Source organism: Dermacentor silvarum, chromosome 1 (genome assembly GCF_013339745.2).
Source record: "Dermacentor silvarum isolate Dsil-2018 chromosome 1, BIME_Dsil_1.4, whole genome shotgun sequence".
Lineage (NCBI taxonomy): Eukaryota > Metazoa > Arthropoda > Arachnida > Ixodida > Ixodidae > Dermacentor > Dermacentor silvarum.
The window spans coordinates 374909863-374932260 of NC_051154.1; the positions used below are offsets into that span (position 1 = coordinate 374909863).

Genomic DNA, 22398 nt, shown 5'->3' on the forward strand with positions numbered 1-22398 from the left:
CACACGGCATTTCGCTCTGCTGAATTTTTGCGCGGATGTAGGCCTAACCCTCTTCTCTTGGAGCCCACTTCGGAAGCGCCGCATTATTGCTAGAAATACAAAAAAAAAAAAATCGTTTCCCCGCCGAAGTCTAGCGTCGCGCCTTTTTTTTTTAACTTTTAAACATCGTTTTCTCAGTTCCTCATTTTGTCCCATTCTTAGAGCTTGTGCACTAACATTTGTGCACTTTGTGTAGATTTACTAGTCATAAGTAAGTTTGGCATGCTTATGCTTTAACATGTCATGAATTCAAAGAAACACCTTTCAGCTTTCCACATATATATTCAGTATGATAATTTCAACAGTTTCTTCGTTGAGAATGGTGAAACTGAAACTCAGCGTTGTAATTCTCTTCAAGGGTAAAACACAAATGTTACACTATATTTGTTTGCTTTATTGAATTCGACTATTTATTGGGAGCAATATCAGCTATTTTAAGTGCTTTCTTGTGCGCACTGTTATCGCCTAAGCTTGCACAAAAATGCATTGTTAAAAATGCGCGTTGTGCAAGAAAATTAACCAAATGAGCTATCAAAAAAAACGAAAAGGTGATTTAAAAAGAGGAGCTCAAGCTCTGTAAATGGTGGAAGTTTCATTGAGCTGTCATGAATATATAAAGTTTTCCGAATAGCATTAAGAGGAAGCTTTAGCTCGGGTGCATCCATCTAAATACATGTAAAAGAAGAATTCGTTTTTTTCTCGGCAACCACTGCACCAAATTTGACGAGGTTCATTGCATTTAAAAGAAAAACTTAAATACTGGTCACTGTTTGTTTCGAATTTTTTATTTAGGTTGTCAAGTTTTTATTAAATAATGGCAAAATTGGCAGATTTTCTGAAAACAATACTCTTAAGTTTACAACTCTAACTCAGCAATGAAAAATGATATCATTATTCTGTGAATTCCATCTAACAGTAATTCTAAAACAGACTAAATTGAAATGTTACGCATGAATCTAAAAAAAATTAGTAATATGGAAATACAGCTTTGGAGCAATAACGGCGACGCGATGTCGCTTGCAGACGCTTTTATCTGGTTGCTTGTGATATCCGCGCGTTCCTTGTACGCACAAGCTCTCGCCTGCGTTTTGACTGAAGTTGCGTCGTCCCGCCGATAGGTATCCGCTGCCGTCACCGGGCCGATGGACGCGCGCCGTTGCTACATTATCTGGTCGATGGCGTCTCGCCAGTGTCCTCACCTAAAGATTATACAGGGTGTCCCAGCTATAACGCAGCACGATTAAAAAAAAGAGGAACAACGTTACGCGAAGCAAATCAAGTGATTATTGCTTCCAGTACAGTGGAGTAGCCGCCAGTAAATGTTAAGTCACTGATATTTAATTAGCTAATTGTAATTAATTATCTAACTCGAGATGTACTGCCCTAATTGTCAAAGTGTCAATGAGAAAATTGTAGAGCCACATGAAAAACTCCCGATACAGCTTTCTGTTGCTCAATACGTGCTACATAAATGTGTTTTTCCGAGTGTGAAAGAAGCCCGCGAATACACGCAGAATTGCCGCGCGACTGGCCGCTTGAGGCACTTTGCGTGTATTCGCGGGCTTCTTTCACGCTCGGAAAAACACTTTTATGTTGCACGTATTGAGCAACAGAAAGCTTTATCGCGAGTTTTTCATGTTGCTCTACAATTTCCTCATTGACACTTCGACAATTAGGGCAGTAAATCTCGAGTCAGATAATTAATTACAATTAAATAAATCTAAGTGACGAAACAAAAATACTGGCGGCTACTCCACTGCACTGGAACCAATACGCATTAGGTTTGCTTCGCGTAACGCCGTTCCTCTTTTTTTTAAATCGTGCTGTGTGATAGCTGGGACACCCTGTATATCGTACACCGTGGCCCGAGCTAAAGCTTCCTCTTAAGTCGACGTCCGATAGGTCTCCCGATGCATTTTCTCCAGAAGCTTGTCCGCACATTGCTTGTTCGCATCGCGAAGTTGTTCCCCCCATAAAATGAGGAAGAAGGCCGCACTACGAACTCTACAGAGATGTAGAAGCATTTCAGTAGCTAGCCGAGTCGAGCCCTTCTCCGCGATTGCGCCGCTTCGCGTAGAGCGTTCCAAACGCGCACATCATGACGCTTTGCGCTTTGTAGACGTTTGGGATCCTATGCGAATTCCGACACTGAAAATACACCCGGTGATGTGCGAGTGTGTTAATTTGACCTTGAGATACTCGCATAATTGTTGTACGAATCAGCAGATAACATTTTAGGGCCATACACAATGGCAAAAACCGAGAAAAAAAAGAATATTGTTTATCTGGTGATGCCGAACCGCGTGCTGCCATGTTGAATATTTTCCACATTAGTTTTAACCGCATTCGCTATATGGTGCAATAAACTCCACAGTTGCAAGTCGAAGAGTGGAGAATCCGACTGGTACCACGAAATTGGCAGCATCTGGAACACGGTCCGAGCAAAAGGTACGAGTTCGCAACGTACACAAGTGTGTGTATAGCGTCTGAAAGGGTAATGCACTTTACCCGTCACTGACAATGTGCAGTCGTGCGATTTATGTTCGTAAAAACGAAAAACACGTGGCTATTGGTACAGAGAAGGCAGTCTAGTGATAACGTACGTGGATCGCACCGAAGCGAGATTATGGTCGCTGGACACGCGGAGATCCAGTCCCTGCAGACTTGTAGGCTGCTAGGCTTGTTGCCTGTACGGCCGTGCTCATACATAACCTTGTTCAATCGCCATGCTAAGCTCATGATGTATGTGCAGTGTTAAAAAAGGAAAAATACTTGCAGCATGTGCTACTTATATGCGACTACAATTGCTATTTCTTCGTAGGTTTCGTTTTTGCCTGCTGTCACACCTTCTACTTCTGTTTAATTGATTTATTTTCACTTCTTATTTCCACTCATTTTACACATTCATAGCGTATTAGTACTTGAATTTCCAAGCTATGGCGTGTGTTGCATCCGCTCAGCAGCGAGATTTTCGAGCTCATTCATAGGTGAAAGAAGTAGCAGGAAGTAAGCGTTTCCAAGCACTCCATCGTAGTCCTCAATTTAACGCCTACCTACACGCGCAGCAAATGTACTCGTGGCCTTGTCTATCAGCACTGAATTCAACGCATCGATCCCTTTGCAGGGACAAAAACAAAACTTGCGGGAGAGACAGAAGCGGCTCCACAGCGCCTGACGTCATGTGGGCCGAGGTGCTGTTCTCGCTCCTGCTGGTGGCGGTGTCCGCGTCGCTGTCGTGGTTCCTACGGAGGAAGCGGAGGCTAGGCCTTTTCCGGCGTCATGGCATCCCGGGACCCGACCCAGACTTCTTCTGGGGAAACTTCTTGCAGCTCAAGGAGGACCGCGTGCAAGTGAGTGCGCGTGCGCCGGTTTGAGCGAGGGCCGAGATATTTCGGAGAAACGGGGAGTCTATAGGCCAGGGCAAAAGAAGTCGCGAAATAAACGCAATTATTGCCGCCGTTGTTTACGAGAAACCTTGCTCAGTTTATATTACACGCTGCCATTTATTGCCACCGTTGTTTATGAGAAACCTTGCTCAGTTTATATTAAACGCGGGTGCTTACGTACGGCAGCACAGCTATAAGGAAACTTACGGAACGTTACAACAGCACCAAAAGACTTTATTTAAAATCTCCTCAGGCGGCGGCTGCATGAAAACTCGGCCGTCCTAATCTTCCCCTTCTTCCCGGCGCAGGTGATGGAGCAGTGGATTGCCAAGTACGGCAAGGTGTTCGGCTACTATAGCGGCGAGATGCCGTTCATTGTGGTCTCGGACCCGGAGATGGTCAAGCAGTGCCTCGTCAAGGAGTTCCCCACCTTCCACGACCGCTCGCCCTTCGTTATCACCGTGGAACCTTTCGCCAGCTGCATGCTGCAGCTAAAAGGCAGGCACTATTCCGCAGGCCGCACGAATGTCGCGCCATATATTACCACGGAGAGGTGAAGGGCGCTCTGCTACGCAGCAGAGGTAGTATTGCACTATAGTCGTACAAGCTTCGTAATCACTGCTGGCCGGTACAGTACTTCCTATTTCGGTCTCACAGACATGGAAATTTGGATGGTGGTGATATCGCTTCTACTGTATCGGCTAGCCATATCTTTCTGGAAAAGAGTAGAACTGGTCACATGTCGTGAAGCCTGAGATGTTAGAAGGAGGAGGTGTAAACCGATAATGCAACTCAGTCCCTTCATCTGACAAATTACAACATGACATCGATCTTCTTGTGTGAAGCATATAAGTGGTCACACATTAAGAGAGAGAGAGAGCAAGCGAGAGAGGAAAGGCAGGGAGGTTAACCAGAAGTCAGTTTCCGGTTTGCTACCCTAAACTGGGGTGGGGGATAAAGGGGTTGAAGACAGTGCAAAGAGAGAGAGAGAGAGAGCGAAAAAAAAAACAGAAAAAAAAACACAGGCATTGGTAACAAAGGAGACGTTCCAGTCACAGACGTTCACACAGGCCAGTGGACTTCAGGAAGCGCAGGAGCGCTTGCACGGCCTTCTGATGCGATGTTGAGTCGCGTCGATGTTGCAGAATTGTTTCTTCCGAACAATTAAGAAATTCACACATTAAGAAATTCTCCTATCCGCTGCCCTGCCGTTTCGAACTTTTAGTTCTCTTAATTTTTGCGCTGGTTAATTGCCTCTTGAATCGAGCTTGACATGATGCTTTGTTGTTTGTTCATGAAATTCTTCTGGCAAGGTGGACTCGATGGCAGTAGTCTCATTGTAAATGGTCTAAAAATGAACTAAGCAGGCCGCATAGTTCGCACATTATATCATTTGTTTTCTGTAATTATTCGCAACACATTAGACAGTTTTAGTTTAGCGTGTTTACCGTAATAGCGGGCTCACCGGAATAGCGGGATTGAAATGCGCGTGCGCAGAACGCTAACCGACCCATACAGTTTACCGTACGCACGCTATTTCTCAGATTTAACGTTACCGTCTTTGCGTGGTTTACGTAGTTTACGTAATACATGGCGGCGGCCCCGGTCACCCGTTTCGAACTGACTTTGGCGTTGTTTTCGTAGAATTCACTTCGTTCGTAGCAAATGACTGCGTAAACGGCTTTTGCTTAGTCTCATGCCGCTTCGACGAGAGAGTGTTCTGGCTAACCTTGAGGAATTTCGAGATCGCTTCTCGTTTCGAACGCGCCTGAGCCTAACAAAGGAAATTTTCCCCGAGATGTGTGTCGGGGAAATCGATAAAGTCGGGAGATAGGCGCGACGACGGCATATGGCCTCTGAGATGGGAGGATTTTGGAGGCTATGGTAGACAGCTTGTACAGCTTGTCTGTTTCGTTACAGATCGGCGGACATGTGAAGTAAAAATACAGCGCGCTCCTGGCATCCATTGCGCTGCACTTTCGCACTTTCCGGATGCACACACACATGGAATTAGGTGCCCTATGTATGCGAAATTCAAAGAGTCATAGAATAGCGTCCCGCACGTAAACTACGCTATCACGCTGTACTAAAACTCTCTTTCTGCAAAGTTCGTTTGCGGAACGGTAACGCTACTTCCCTTAACCCCGCTATTACGCTAACATTAAACTAAAACTGTCTATTACCAGCGCTAAACGGATCAAACTAATAACCACACGTATACACGGCACGTGCGCCTGACCAGCGCCAGTCCCGTGAACATACGATCCATCGCCCATTGTATTATCGCCAAATAGCTTTAATTATTACGTTCAAAATTTTGAGTAACCAGCTCGCCCAACTTTTAGAAATAACAGTTGTCTTTCAGCGCCATGAACAGCACTGGACCAGGCGGTCATACAAGAGGGAATGGTTCACTGTTTGTATGTACCGGGTATTTCAGCGAACATTATCAAAAATTTTTAAAGGTAGCTGGCAGATAGCACAATTCTATTTCATGAACTGGTCTACTCGATGAGGCGGACATTACTTGCACACAAAATTGAAATGCATAATCGACTAATTCATAAAATATCACTGATTAACTTATTAACTAATTACCTTATGTCACATTTTGCAATTTACGAATTCTATCCGTGGCGTTCGCAAAGCGCATCGCTTGGAACGAATTCTCAGGGTGACACCAGTTTCGAGATACTAATTCCCGAACTTCGCGGAGAAATGCATTGGCGTTCCAGTTCATTTCTTTAAAAAAATGTTATTTTAGGCATTGAAGCACAAAAGTAACTGAAACGCCAATGCATTTCTCCGCGAACTTTTTCTTGAGAAGCATTTCTTGCGAACTCCACGGCTAGAATTTGTAAATTGCAATATGCGCCATATTGTAATTAGTTAAAAACTTAATTAGTAAATTTTTGGTAATTAAACCTATTATTCATTTCAACTGTTTGTACAAGTAATGTCCGCCTCTTCGAGTAGACCAGCTCATAAATTAGAATTGTGCTATCTGCCACAGGCAACCTTTAGAAATTTTTGAAAGTGTTCGCTGAAACACCCTGGGTACAGGGTGCCCTACGTAACTTGTGCCAAAACTTAAACATATGCGAGTGCCTCGTAGCTGAACAGTACGAAAGTAATGTTATTTGCGGTTGCTTGGGGCAAGTCAAACTATATTTTGTATTTCGCCTAATTACATTATTAGTTACTATTACTTAATCAACTTTGCTAAATATGAAATTCAGAACAAGAGTGTCAATGAGAATACGGTAGAACATCCTGAAAAATTCCCGATCCAGCTTTTGGTTACTCAGTACGCGCAACATAAAACGTTTTACAGCGAAGCTGTTAGACTTTAGTTGGTCGGGATATTTTGCGGCACGTCCTCACGAAAAAAAAAATAACTTCAGCGAATTGAAGCGAAAAGTGCATCCGTTCTTTGGTATCACGCATACAACCATATAACATGCAGCACAGCATTCGTTTCAATAAGGAACAGGCACAAAAAAAAAGCATTCAAACTAGCATGCGGTGGCAACCGCAGCTTGCGACGTTTGGGAGTGAGGTCACTAACCTTTCATATATATATATATATATATATATATATATATAAATATGAGCCTAGCAACTGATTTAATCGTTGTAGCAGCACCGCAATATAAGTAGGCAACACGTTGTTAGGAGTCCCGAAGGTCAGCGTGCATACGAGATGCGGCCGAGGGAAAAGAAACAGCAACACGACCAGTGGTGGCGTGCTGCCAAAATTACCATTACTCCTATTAATACCGTTACTACCATTACTCTAAAGCAATAACGCATTGCATACCCCGCTCAGCAGTGGAAGTGGTGGTTGTTGAAGAGCCTCGCCGGACACCCACTTTCGCAGGGCCGGCATCGCGAGCCAATTTTTTTCCAAGCCGGAAAAGAAGCTCGCGAAATCCTGGAACAACCGGTGAACATAGCTTGTCTAGTGAATCTCGAGCTCATGTTCTACGACCACCTATACTTGTTCTTCAGCCAACGAGATACGCAAGTCTGGTAAAGCTAGTTCAGTGAACAAGGTCCGACTCGACGAAAGCGCTGACGCTGCTAATGAGAAAGCCCCTACTTACTAAGTGACGCTGAAGGTATTGCGTGCGATGGAGATGACGCGACATACAGGCACGTTACCTATAAGGAAGAGAAAGATGAAGGAACCCCTGAAGCCTTTCGGCCAATTGGTGTGAATACCATCATTTGGAAAGTGAATCCGAGCGTTGTCGCTGTTGAAATAGTTGCGGCGCCCAGAGAGAAAGTGCAGCCTATCGGAGAGAACAAAAATGAAAAATTTCTTGTGTGCATATCTTCAGTTCTGTCTGTGACGAGTTTATTGGCCTTTGCTCAAATAACTGGCTTAACTCTACCGTCACTTATACCAGACTTACGTGAGTAATCTGGGAGAGATAAAGTACGACTTTTTAGGAATACATTGAGGAACATGCTTGCGGAATACTTGAGAGATTCGGGGGTGAGCTCTGCCCATCGACAGATGTTATCGCCAACTTGATGACGCGGTGCAGTCACATCTCCAGCGTCGTGTTATTCTGTACTTCGGTTCGAGCGATGCCTGACCGAATATTCCTCGGTTTTACGAGTCACAGGCTGGAGGAATATCTGCGTCCACCCATTTACTGCCACATGTGCCAGATATTTGGTCATTTGGTGGAGCACTGCAGATGGAGCCAGAGCTGAAAATTGCGCACAGACGATCACCATTACAAGGACTGCAGATAAGTAGGACAACCAAAGCGCGTGAATAGCAGTGGTTCCCACGCCACATCCATTTCTGGTTGCTCACAGAACGAGGTGGCTTCGCGGCAAGGCCACCACGAGCTTATCCATATAGAAGCATACCACACCACAGCGCTGTGCCATGACTTGATCACGAAGTGTCGTTATAGTGGCTTCCTAGCCAAGGTTAGGATCCACGGTGGACCGTAATGTACCATGCGCAGCGCCCGAAGAAAATAAGACATGTCTCATACCACTTTCACAAATGATGCACGCAATAGTTTACGCCAAATGTCCATCAGAATATCGAGAGGTGCGTGGTTTGAGAACACCTGTTGTAACTCTGTTCTATCTTGCATCGATCCAAAAAGTAAAGTTAAGTAGTGCAGTATCGATAAGCCATTGCACTAAAACATTATTAAATAAACTGCACTATGTACTGCGTACACGAAGTGACGAAGTGTTTTTTCTTGTATTTTTTGTTTTTTGCATTGGATGGACCCAGACGACAATGCGGCATGCTCTTTCTCGGAATCAGTAGACGTTGAACATTTATTGTTGCATTACCTATGCGTGCTTCGCATTAAACAAAAATAGTTGCAGTTTCTCCCGAAATGCGAAGCATCATTTTCAATAGCAAGTTAGTAGAGAGCTATACGGAGTAAGGATAGTAGTTTTATCGGCTGCATAAACTTTGACACATTTGCCTACTAACTGAACTAACAAGCATGGTGTCAGCCGGTGCAAACAAACATGAATAGATCACACTCGATGACCGCTGACAGCCACTGTCATAACACTGGCGTGAGCAAGCGCGGTAGAAGCAGCGAGCGAAGGTTCGTGTGATCTATCGCTTCAGCAGAAACTGAGCGGCCAAAGCACAGCGCATACAAAGGTAAGGGCCATGTGGAGATGGCTTTCAAGATACGGTGCGCGCGACAGTCCGGAGCAGCGCAAAGTACAAGTACGCAGTTGCTGGCAGAATAGAAGCTGCACTCCCTCCCTCCCGCGCTGCCTTCCTGCTTTCCTCCTTTCGCGTGGGCGATTGAGTCGCCAGTTTCCCCTTGCTCCCAGTCGCAAGATACGCATTGGACGTCGCCTCCCCCCTCCCATCGCCCCACGTCCTTTCGCACGACGGAAGACGTCGTGTTTGCTCTCCGCCGTTCTTTCACTCTCCGTGAAAGCGCGCGTCCCTCACGCGCTTTGTCAGAAAGCGATAAAATCCAAGGGCAATAATTTCAATTTTTATCGTCTTTGGACTTTATACGGAACCTCACGGTTCCGGCGACGACAAAGCCGACGGCAGAAATCCGCTTGGAGTGTCCGTATAATTTCTATCGCAATAAAATAACGCATTAAACATTAAGTGCCCGCACTGCAGAAAATGCCAATCTCACTGGAAAAAGACATTGGGGTCATATCCAACACGTGAACTGGAAAAGCGTGCAGTTCGCGCAATTGAAATTCTGGAAGCTCCAGGAATTTCAGGAAACTACTAGAGCGATCTAGTATGTTCTTCACCAAATATATTTTACGGAAATACCCCTGTGCTGTAGTTTCTGAAATTACCAGTTCCTTTGATCCACTCGCTCACATTAGATTCCATGTTCCCCGCCCTAAATCCTGGTGAGTGGCCTGTAACGAAGCATTTTCTTCTCGTTAGTTTTTTTATTGCTTAATTTCTTGCGTTTACATCACGGTAAAATGGTTTCCCTCGGAACAAATGCACGGAACTCCGTAGAAAATTGTGCTCGTTTGGATACGTCAAATTGAAAGGCACCTTTATTAACCCTAGTACATCCCTCCGTGAAAGAAACCATCGAATACACGCAAAAGTGCCGTTCGATTGGCCACTCGAAGCACTTTGCGTGTATTCACGGACCTCGTTCACGCTCGGAAGAACACTTCTGAAGCACGTATTGAGCAAAGAAAGCGGTATCGGGAGTTTTTCATTTTGCTCTATAATTTTGCCATTTACACTTTTCATCTAATTATAACATTTGAGAAGTTGATTATTAATCAAGACTAATTATATAATTAGGCGGAATGCAAAAAATAATCCAAGTGTCTCCAAGCGAAAGCAAACAACATTGCCTGGGTTCTCTCCAGCTACGTGGCATTTGCATATTTTTAAAGCTCGGCTAAAGTTACGTGGGCCATCCTGTATAGTAAAACCGTCTATGCCGTCTGTGTTCGAACGCTGCAGTAGATCAGGCTACGCTTCAAGTCATAAAACAGGCGCACGGCGTGTGTTGCTGTTCAGAACGGCGTCTCACTTTCATCGTAGACCTAGTGGCTGTTGTAAGCAGGTATTGTATAAAGCCGAAATGTTCAGCTGCAACGACACTTGGCCTGTGCTCGTTGCCTATAGAATGGCCAATTGGCACTGAAATTTAAGCTTAGCTTGACTCGGGCGTCGATTTCGTTCATGAAGGATTCTGCAGCAGTTATTCGAAAAGGGACTACTAGAGTATAGCGAAACCGATTTTCACTGGGGGGAGCGAGAACTGCGAGAACCTCCTCTCTGAATTGTGGCGCGGGAGTACAAAGCTATGCAAGGAAACTTCTTCAATGCTTTTATCCGGAGATTCACGCGCAATTACCTCAGAGAAGAGGACGCCCAGGGGCGTTCTATGGTTGAAAAGGTCTGTGCAATCTCCAACGCCGCTGGTCACGCGCGTTCGTTTTGCAGGCGCCGAGTGGAAGCGTGTGCGCAGCGTGCTGAACCCGACGTTCAGCTCTGTCAAGATGAAGCACATGGCGCCCATCGTTCGCAGCTGCGTGGACACCATGATGGAAGTGCTCGACGAGCGCTGCCGCGCCAAGGAGACGGTCGACATGTTCAAAGTGGCCCAGGGGTTCTCTCTGGACGTCATCACCAAGTGCGCCTTCGCCTGGCAGGTAGGTACATATGCTTTTTTTTTTCTTCCAGCTCGTTTGTTCGGAAACGAGCTGGTTCAAGAGTTTCAGCTAAGAATATAAGCAAAATATGACGCTATTATCTCTGTGCGTCCCCAGTAAACTTATTTCAGCTGTATACAGTTCACCTGATGTAAGAATTACTTCTTGGAAATTGATGGACTTGTTCAAACTTCGTCTTTCAGGCATTGGAATGCTTGCGCACTGTTCGTTTACTTTGTTCAGGCTCATTTCCCATCACAGATTCGTAGTGGGGCAATTGTTGCTCTCCCTAAGCCTCTGGTTTCTTCCGTTCGACATTCTTACATTCGACACTATACAAGATGGAAATATTGTATGAATATAGGGTGCGTTCATATTAAGACCGACTAAGGGGGCTCCCGAATATTCTTGTTTCCAGCGAAGTTTTTACGTGAGGTGGACAAATGACTCCGCAGAAAGGAATCAACCTTTGGTGGCCACTTTTGTCTGTGCGATGCTACGGCTAATTAATTAATTATTGCCTTAATCCCGTGAGAGAGGTTGAATAGATGTGGAGTAAAACGTTTATCGTGTAGAAAACTGTATTCTGTAAACCACGCGCTTTTTAAGTTGCAACATTTTGCAACTCGACAAAACAATTTTTTCCACCTTGTCTCAGTTAACTCTTTCCTTACCGCGCCCATTGGGAATGGTTAGCCCTCTATCGATGGTTTGAAACGCCGCTTTCGAGATCTTCCGCCCCGATCACGGACATACTGCGCTATCGGACGTGAAGGAGGAGAACTATATTTTAGTTTTCTAAGCAGGTCGCTTTTTTCCAGCCAAGCGGTAATTTTTAAACGCGCTCCGAAATTTCGCGTTCGTCAAAGCAGAACGCAAAAATCTCAGGTTCCGGAAACGGCGCGCACACTTCAGGAGATCGCAGATGTCGCGATTCCGCTGCCTCTGCGGCCAATCCATCGATACGTCGAATAACAGCGAGTCAGAGACCGCTGAATTTTTTTCGGACTTTGAGTCTGAAAGCTACGACGACGCAAACCAGCCCGGAACATAGGCGGCCGCCGCCCGGCACGCCCAACTGTAATGCTTGCAGTTAAATTTTTGTAGCGAAATACCGGTTCAGTGAAAAATGTTGTTTTTTTCGGAGATAGTGCCTAATAAACGGCAATACACTTTGTATATCTCATAATTTTCGTAACATTTTTTCTTAGTAGATACAAGCGTGTCTTTACAAACTTTGTTCAATTTTATTGCACTATCTTGATTTTAACAATTTATATCTTTTTTATGACATGCATCTCGTTAATAAAACCTTTCTGCGTGAGAAGTGCAATAATTTTGCTTTCTCTTTATGTAATACATTAAATATTGAGTGCAGTATTTCTTTCAGAAAAAACGAACATCTGGCGCAACATGCAAAAAAATACCTATTTTCCCCATGGTAGGAAAAAAGTTAAGGCTTTTTTGTGTTAAACACCTTGTCCCAGTTAAGGCTTCTTGTGTGAAACAAATACCTAGGTTGGAAAAGTAGCATCGCTTCCGTTGTGTGGAAGGGTCTTTCTTCCTAATATAAAATTTTAGTAAAAATTAAACATATTCGGGAACACTTTGTCGACTGCCATTATCTCAACACACCCATGCAATTGACTCCTTCACTGCAGTGGCGTCATCGCGCTTTCCCACCAGGATGGTGCATCGGTTATATACACTGGGAGCATTTCAGATCGAAGGTATAATTAGAGAGTAGTGCCAGAAGTAGTTTCAGCACACCAGCCTAAACAGCACGTACCGTAGAAAATATACGGATACAGGAGCCTTGAATACCCAAGCTCAGCTCATTTCATGGCTCAGCAGAGGCAGAAAAAGAAAAAAAAATGTTTTACGCACTTTGGTACTATCGCAAGAACGACGAGCTCGGAATGCATTATGAATGTAATTTCGATTTTATTTTTAGAACTACACGTATCATAGGGATGACCATACAGGGGTCTAAAAATTGGATAAAATTTTCCGTTTAAAATAAAATATTGCAACATGTTTTTGCAGTGCTAAATTTATCAGTCCTGGGTGGGCATTCTTTAAAATCTTTATGAATATCAATGATAATCGCTTCTTTAAATGTCGTCAATCTAGTGACATTTTCGCAACTTCTGAAATTTCAGTTTTCGGGATTTGCCTACGAAATTTGCTGCATATTTTTTTCTCTTTAATTTGCGAGAAACTCTGAAGATTTGTCAGAACATTTTTCAGCTACTCGCCTTAGCTTAAATGGCCCCACAAAGCCACTGAGGAGCGCTTGCCCAAAAAAAGGAAATTTTTGTAATTGCTTTTTTGATTTTTGTGATTGGAATTTTTTATAATTATACATTATAACAACTACTAATATTAAATCGTAGTTGTAATAATGTATAATTATAAAAAAATTGGCCATGTACAATGGTTTAGGTTTTGAGGAATAGGCCTTGAAATTTCGAAAATCTGCAAGTTGCGAAAATGCTCTTCTCCTTCTGTAGTGATTCACAATTTTTTTTTAATTCACGCTGCATCTCGTACACCAAATGCAGGGAGATTCCTTTCGACAGAGACATTTGCCCATCTCATACAAAAATTTCGCTGAAAACAAACAAAAAAATAGTGGGGACCCCCTATGTATGTCCTTATCTGAACAGACTCAGGACGCTATAACGTAAAGTTATTGCAAAGTGTTTTTATTCCAATATCTGGAATCAACTCTCAACTATTGGTGAAACATTTTTCGGAACACACCGAAATCGCCTGCCTGTCACGCCATGTCAGGAAAATAGCGAAAGCGCGTCGTATCTGATATGACGTGACGTGTACGCACTGATTCTGTATTAGGCAAAACGAAGAAAAAATAATTATTTCCTATTCTACATTTTTTTGATGTTAGCCGCCTGCTATGGGTCAAAAGATTTACGGCTGCGCCCACTTCGCCTGTCTGTCAGGCGACGTCAAAAAACTACAATAACTCATCACGTCAAAGTGACATCTACGCAAAAGATACATTAATATGGCGAACAAAACTAATAGCCGGAGACTGCCCCGTTCCGAAAGAAATGGATGTTTGCCTACCAATCACTCGGACACTTGCTACTCGGAGTTGCCGGGAAGCATAAATTTATTTGCATTTAATAAACATGTTTGTGTGGCAGCGTCACGTTGTCGAGCCCTTTCGGCACGTTTACGACAGCGCTCTGCCGTCGCTTTTTCTTCGCTGTGGATCCGTTTAAGCGGCAATTTTAAGATTCCGTTGCGCGCCGCCACAATTTTCCACCAGCCACGGCAAGCTATGCAAGGAGAAGCGGGCCAATCGCGGATGCCGGTACCACCCTCCTCGTCCGGTTATCTACTTTCACTGCGCTAGCTCGGCCGCACTGAAACCCTCTCCACTGATGCGTGCTCCTCGCTGTTTGTCAGCCAATTCGATAAGAAAACCTGTAATATAGGCAATGCTATTCGTTTTGAAAGCAAACAAAAGTTACCTCCTGTAAATGAGGAGAGCGTTTGATTGGTCGGTTCAAACAACGCTGTGGGTGACCGCGCGATATTTGTATCTGCAGTAACGTAATCTTGAAATCAGGAGATTGCAATAAGAACAGATTTAAATGTTTCTACATTATAGAGCCTTCTATACATGAAAGAATCGCACATAGTGAGTGTTGATTTACGAAATATTATGTATTGATCTAGCGACGCACATGATCGAAATTGTCGTTATTGATGTGCTAGAAATTACGTCATAAAATGTGTTAAGTTCGACAACCTTCACTAGTATATTTTAGTTCTTTGGTGTTAGGGTCGGCGACCTTCGCATCTATCTCTTATTTATTTACATGTAGATGAGCATAGGGAGACGTTGCAGAAATCTTTCTGTACGTGTGAGGGCCAGGGATGTGCACACGCTATAGATAGATGATTTGGAGATGGTGGCGGGCGTTGCCGAGCCGATGGTCGTTGACCACACGTGCAGGCTCTTTCGAACCGGAAAACGCAGCAAACGGAAGCCGACAAACGCTTCACTTGCCGGTCTTCACCGTTGCCGCCGTCACGGTGGCGGGGGGAGCTGGACAAAGGATAAGGAGCGCGCCGGCAGCGCTCCTTGTGAGGCTAATGGGCAGATGGGTGTCGCGGATCCCAGGCGGTCTTCGTCACATAGAGTAGGCCAGCGCCTCTTTTCAAGCAATTACATGGCGCGTTCTCCAGTGTGCAGCTTGCTCGAGTGCATGGGCCGGGTAACGAGCGGATTGTTGGTGTACTTTATTGTTGCTCTTTGTTGTTGCTGATTTGTTTATCTTGGTTTGTTTGTACTTGCTTTGAAGTGAAACCACAATGTAAGGAGTGGACATAGGAAAAAGGGAAAGAGCGAGCGGAACTAATACGAGCGACCGAAAGAAAACTGTTGGGCTAATTTGAGCGAACCATTGGTTCATGACAGATGTGTGCTTGTAAAACCGCTTGTGATTGTTCGAGCGCTCCTGCCCTACGCTGCCGAGGGGCGGAGAAGTGGAATTCTTGTGCGAACCGACTTGCTTAAAACGTGGAATTCGGTCCTGCTTTGAGGGAGAGTGATGAGAGAGCTCGAGTCGATGACTCCGCAAGCTGTTGGCGAAATTTATATATGTAAATAAACCTGTACATACGGAGGAGTTGTTGAGAGCCTTGTATGCAACCTGTAGCCTGACAACGAATGGAAGACTGAGGGCTAGGAGCCCGGATCAACAAGGGTGCCATCAGGAACGACGGACCAGCAGCGGCCGGAACAGCGGTACCCCACCAAAACCAACTAAATGCATTGTGCGAAACCTTGTGAAGGTTGTACGCAACAAAATAGACCCACAAAGAACAATAAAAAAAGGCCCGATGTGTTTTTTCAACGAATCCATGCAAAAATGCAGAAAAATGTGTACAGTCATGAGAAACGTGAACACACAATTGGCTTTTAGGCCAGGATTACTCGCGATTTGTTGATTCCAATAAGACTTCATCGCATGTAACAAGTAGCGTTCCCATCAAACCTTCAATCACATAGAGCACTTTTATGCGGGACACTTGTGTTTACAAACTAACCGCTCTTGAATGTAATTCGGTCATTCATTTCCTTATTACCGAAGCAGGTGCTAGTCACATGGTGGCTGAACAATTGCAGTGTTTTGTCCAATCATAGTCGCATGACGCTCTACGGGATCCACTGTAATGAGCATATCGTCATCACTCCACCACTCCCGCCTTCGGCATGCACTAGCTGGATTCCCGCTCAATGAATGAATGAATGAATGAATGAATGAATGATTGAATGAATGAATGAATGATTCAATTCACGCCACCTCTTCATCGTATCGACGCCTTTGATAGGAGGTTGTTAGCAGACAAGCCAACGTGACATTACCCTTCAAGGATCCTGAACTACTTTTTATCGAAGTGAAAACATGCTATTTCAAAAATACTTTGCCGGGAAAAGTACTTCAATGTGTTTACCAGAAGCGGAGTTATTGCCAATCAAACAAGGCCTCCACTGTACTCCGGTTCCTTCAATGTCTTGTTCTGTGAAGGCTATGGCGGAGTGGGGCGGGGCCACAACGCCCCGCCTTGAAAAATTCACCGTGGCGCGCAGTTGAAATTTCATTTTGGATGTTAACGTAGATGCCATGACTTCCGATTTTGGTGCCTACGTCGCGCTAGACGTACGTCAACCGCGGTTGTCCTCAGCGAGCCGCAGCGCGCTTAGCCAGTGGACTCGTGGCGGCACCTCGCGGCGGCCGCGATGTGGCCGACCGCAGCGACCAATAGCAGCCACGTATAGGAGTGTGCTTTATTACGAAATGAAGCACACAGAAAAGAGGAAGGGTCATGATTTCTGTTGAAACGAGGGAATTTGAGAGAAAGGTGACTTCACGCTACGCTTGCGAGCCCCATGCACCACGTACGACAGCAAAACTTGGCTGACATATTCACAGCAGCGTATGCTACCCGCGGACTATGTTATTATTGCGAGAGAAATTATATTGACACTCCAAGTGCATTCCTACCGTCGCCACCGCCGTGAGGCTCCGTATAAAGTACAACGGCGATAAAATCGTCGCCAAGCGCCTTATGCTGTATGTGCGAGTGAAAGCGCGCGAGGGATGCGTGCTTTCGCTGAGAGCGAACGCATGGCGGAGAGCAAACGTGACATCTCCCGTCGTGCGAAAGGCCGTGGGGAGATGGGAGGGAGGCGAGTTGAGGTTTAGCTGCGGCGCTAAATGCGTATCTTGCGACCGGGCGCAAGGGCAACTCGCCACTCAGTCTCCCACTCGAAAGGAGGAAAGCGGAAGGCAACGCGGGAGGGAGGAGGCCCGGCTTCTACTCTGCGATCAAGTGCGTACTTCTACTTTGCGCGGCTGAGGGCGGTCGCTCGCACCGTATCTTGAAAGCGATCTCCACACGGCTCTGACCTTTGTCTGCGCTGTGCTGTCACTGCTCAGTTTCCGTTGAAACGATAGACCGCATGAACCTTCGGCCGCTGCTCCAACCGCGCTTGCTCACGCCAGCGTTCTGACAGGGGTTGTCTTCGGTCATCGAGTGTGATCTATTAGTATTGCTTGTGGGCGCTGACACCATGCTTGTTAATTCAGTTAGTAAGCGAATGTGTCAGTTTATGCAGCCGATAAAACTACTATCCTTACTCCGTATAGCTCTCTACTAATTTGCTATCGCAATTGATGCTTCCCCTTTCGGGCGAAACTGCGACTTTTTTCACCAAGCCAAGATTTTCACCAAGATTTTCGGCTGGCTCAGGGCCCCTTTCAAGCGCCTCCTATAGCCTGGCATTTGTAGCCCAAAGTTCCTCCAGATGTGCGCACGGTCGCACATGGACACGAGAATGAACGCAAGCATACGGCCTATTGAATTGGTCCTGTTGCCCTATACCCAAGTGACATCGACCAGAACTGTGCGTCTGAAATGACACGCTGGTGGAAATGGTCGCTCGGGTGGCCGTATGCTCGTGCTTTCATCCGCGTTCGAATGCGACCATGCTTGATTCTCACCTCGTGTAACTGCCAGGGGTTGGTCAAGTTTAAGCTGTTTCAGCGCACCAATTTCTTGCTCTTTGAGCCGAGTCATCTTCGCAAGAATAGCGTGAATTCCCTTTTTTGTGCGTGTTTCTTTAACTGGAAGTACACAATGAAAAAACAATGACGCGGACGTGTTGCTGTGTACGCATAGGTGCCGCCCACAGTGCAACTGGTAAGCATACGAATGGCGAATGGTTGACATATATAGATTTTATTGATAGGTGCGACGAGGTTTATTGTCGTCGATAACGTTGCAAGAACGCTACGTAGAGGTAGGCGCTGCAAGGGCTGTTCGTAGCAGGGGGTTCCCTCGCGATCACGGCACGGTCCTTCGTCTTGCTCTTCAGTCGGCACATACACAGGGGCGCCTCTGGTTCATTACAATGCCCCGGGAGCGAAGCACAGCCACCCTGGCGACTCAGGGCGCAGAGAAGATGAGTGGGTCGTAATACGGTTTCAGGCGGTTGACATGTTCTGTCTCGCCTACGACGGCGCAGGTCTGGTGACACTGTGAGCGGCTCAACGATGTAGTTGACCGGTGAAGTGGCATCGATGATACGGTACGGATCGTGATAACGCGCCAGGAGTTTGGAAGAGAGGTCAGAAGTGTGGGCTGGTATCCAAAGCCAAACAAGCGAACCGGGAGCAAAGCTGGGTGGTGGTTGATGAGTATGGTGATGTCGTGTCTTTTGATGTTCTTGAGTCTCGCTAGTGAGGGAACGTGCCAGCTGACGGCAATCTTCAGCATACTTGGCGACTTCGGAAAGCGGAGTGTACTCTGCGGCGTCAGGCTGGTACGGCAGTATGGTGTCCAAAGGGCATGAAAGCTCACGGCCATACACAAGGAAAAAGGGGGAAAAGCCGGTAGTCGCTTGCGTCGCGGTGTTGTATGCGAACGTGACAGAGGAGTACGGTGTCCCAGTTGGATTGGTCGGATGAAATATACATCCGCAACATGATGGAACCGCTTGGTCAGGCCATTGGTTTGGGGATGGTATGAGGTAGATTTTCGGTGAATGATCCTGCACTCAGTGAGGAGGGCTTCGACACCCTCCGACAAGAAGACACGGCCCCTATCACTCAGTAGTTCTCGGGGAGCACCGTGGCGAAGAAAAAAATTGCGAAGGATGAAAAACCCAACTTCATGGACGGTCGTTGCCGGCAGAGCTGCAGTCTCAGCGTAGCGAGTAAGATGATCTACGCTGACAATAATCCACCGATTTCAACACCCGCTGCATGGAAGCGCAGAGGTTGACCTGAGCTAGTGTGCTCTAGTCTGCTACTCTGTACTGGGGAAGAGGGAAGGGGAGTGAAAGTATTGGGACGGATGATAACAGGAGTGGCGAGTGCCTATGTACATTAGATGGTGACCCTACTGGAGCCGCTCGTCTAGCTTCATGTCCTGCAGAAACTTAAAAGCACTTTAGTTGTCTGCATTGAAGCTGCAGTGTCAGGCCATGGGCCTACGATGGCGTCCTCCGACAGAGGTGGCCTGCTAACGCTGGCTAAGGAACCTTCCAACGTCCTTCGCTCCATCATGTATGCTGGTCAATCACACAATATGTGTTTCAGCGTTTCAGGCTACTGGCAGTGTTCTCAACCAGGGCTGTGCGACTGGCCGATGAGGTGTGCGTATAGCGACGGGTGAAAGCAACGCCCAGCCGAATTCTGTGTAGCAATGACGCTTTGCTCCGCGTAACCTTCAGGGGCAAACAAAATTTACCGTCTGTGTCGATCATATATAGGCGTCACAGTTGGCACACGGTTACCCGTACAAATCATCTCGCTTGAGACCACCACACGGTTTGCTCATGGGGCACCTAACGATATCTTGGACTGACCGCTCTACTTCTGTGACACAGAGCAAGCAGCTGCGAGCCGCGAACTTCGGTTGTACTTTGAAAATTGTAAATTTCTGTTCTATTGCAAAAAGTTTTCGAATGCTGTTATTATTAGAGGAGGTAGAAGAAATTAAAATTTCGTTTCGCCATGGTGCCAGAGGCGAGCTTCACGGCCACATTGAGATTCTCTGTTTGCCTTGAATAGCATCCGCAAGGTATACATTCCTTCCCTGGGTTGTCCCATATACCAGAGCAAAGTGATAACATCATGTTTACGTCACGAACCCTCGTCTCTTTTTTTCTCCCCTCTTTCTCTTCCTTCTTTCGCGGTGCGGCATCCTTTCAGTGGTGGTTTTGCGCATTATGCATTGTTTGAATTATCGAACTCACGCGCCGTAATCGATGGCATTGAACAGTGCGTCTGACCTAGAGGCGTTGGTGCTTGTAACCTTTATTACCCGGCGGGAAGCAGGGCTTTGTCGAAGGGAAGGGCGCACGGGCTTTCTTTGGAACTTTAGGCTGGTTTTTCGCCCAGGAATGCGAGAGATTAGGCGCTGGAGACGCCTGGCGCGCTCTTTCGATGAGTGTCTGCTCAGCGCTGCGTAACGTAACGGGAAACGCTGCTAAAGAACCGAATATCTCGAAAAAAAAACAGGTATCTGTTAGGATTTGATTATTATTTGAAAAATACCCATTTGGGAGCATTCAAAAATTTGAGCTTCATGGTAATAAGGCTCTAGGTTTCTGAGCATTTTGTTAACTTCAGTGGGACCTCTTAGCAATAATCTAACTGCACAGAAACCTAGAGCCTGTGACTGTAGCGCTTGGGCGTCTTGGGCGTCTGCTTCTGAATAGAGGGGCCCAGCTGGACGCGCGCGATTCTGCTCTTTACATTGCTTTTCGTTTCGTTTCTCACAAAATGCTTGACAAAGCCGGTTGCCCTAACGAATGCGAGACTTCGCTTCTGCTTCATAAAGGCGTGTCCTCAGGTTGGTAAAAAATAATAAAAAAACGATTTTTTGTTGATCGTCGCGTTCACCGTCAGTGACAACTCCAGATTGAAACTGCACAAGCCGTTCCTGAACAGTCGTACGTTGACCTTGACGCGCAACTTGTTTTCACGGGTAGTCAGGATAGTCACTTTTTGTTATCGTTATTTGCTTGTTCGTTTATTTTATTTAATTTTACAATTTTTTTATTGTATTGTCCCCTCCGATATTACCCGACTCATGATCTGTGCCTCGTTAAGAGTTGTGCCATTTCGCTTCAGTCCAAATGACCAATGAACTTAACACATCGATTTTCAGGTTCCACCGTGCTACTGTGAGTGTGCAAGTGCTGCGGGATACATTCGTCGTTCCCATGCCTTCAAATCTTTGGTGTTTGTTGTTGCTTTACCACAGGGACTCCTCGACACTTTGTGCGTGCGCGGTCGGGAAAAAAAATACCGCTTGGTAGCACGTGTGGACCGAAAGGAGCAGCGGTGTTTCAAGGTGTTTGGCCGCCCCATTCAGAGCCAAATTAATGCGCCCCTCTCCCCTTTGGCACTGGAAAAATTTGAACTTTATTTTCCAGGACAACAATGCAGGATCCAGTGTATCAATTTATTATTCTGTTAACAATTAGTATTAAAATAGCGACTAAAAAGTAAAAATGGAATTCATTTTGTGCTGAGGAGTGGTTTTAAAACCTCCGTATGTGCTAAAAACAGAAAATAATTGGACAGATGGTCGGCAAAAGTACGAATATCAATAAATATGGGAGAGAAAATGACAGTGGATGTAACGTACTATGAATAGAAGGCATCAACATCAAAGGTCAAAACGCAAGATATAGTAATAACAGTATAGGGGCTTAAACAAACCAGTGAACACGTTGCGAACTTCAGACGACAATGATGAAGCGGCGTACTCGAAGCTTGAGGTAACCATATCGATGCAATGTGTTCATTCGACTTTGGGAAGAACCAAAAAAGATGTTTAAGAAAGTGAACTATGTGGGTTTTCCTAAAAAGAAAATGTTTTAAGGTTCGAGACAGACAGAGAGAGAGAGAGAGAGAGTCAACTTTTATTTATGCCAGCAATCACGGGGGTGGATTTCAGCGACAGGCTCCTGTTAGATTCATAGCATTGCAAGGCCCACTAATCTATTTTGTAACACTGCGGAGCGGAGGTAGTTTTTTTATGGCGTTGAGCTTTGAGAAGCGTGTTTCTCCAGGCGCGACTGTGATTGACTGAAGTTAACAGAACGCGGATTGAGATGGCGGGATTGGGAGCAATCATATTTCAAGAGGTACTCAAGTACTTCAGCCACGGACGTGCCTTTTTTTAATAATTCGCGAATGCGCTGTACACTCGTCGCAAAGTTCCAACCCATTATTGTCGCTTCGACCGT

General features: G+C 45.7%; 1 protein-coding gene across 4 annotated transcripts in view; it reads left to right on the forward strand.

Moving 5' to 3' along the window:
- Positions 1-22398, forward strand: part of LOC119437467 (cytochrome P450 3A4) — a 101847-nt gene that overhangs the window by 51855 nt on the left and 27594 nt on the right. For all 4 annotated transcript variants that reach the window (XM_049660589.1, XM_049660588.1, XM_049660587.1 and 1 more), the window contains 3 exons: positions 3164-3389; positions 3734-3923; positions 10882-11090. In XM_049660589.1, the coding sequence (XP_049516546.1) occupies positions 3219-3389; positions 3734-3923; positions 10882-11090 (570 nt within the window). In that variant the 5' untranslated portion in view covers positions 3164-3218. The remainder of the gene's footprint in view (positions 1-3163; positions 3390-3733; positions 3924-10881; positions 11091-22398) is intronic.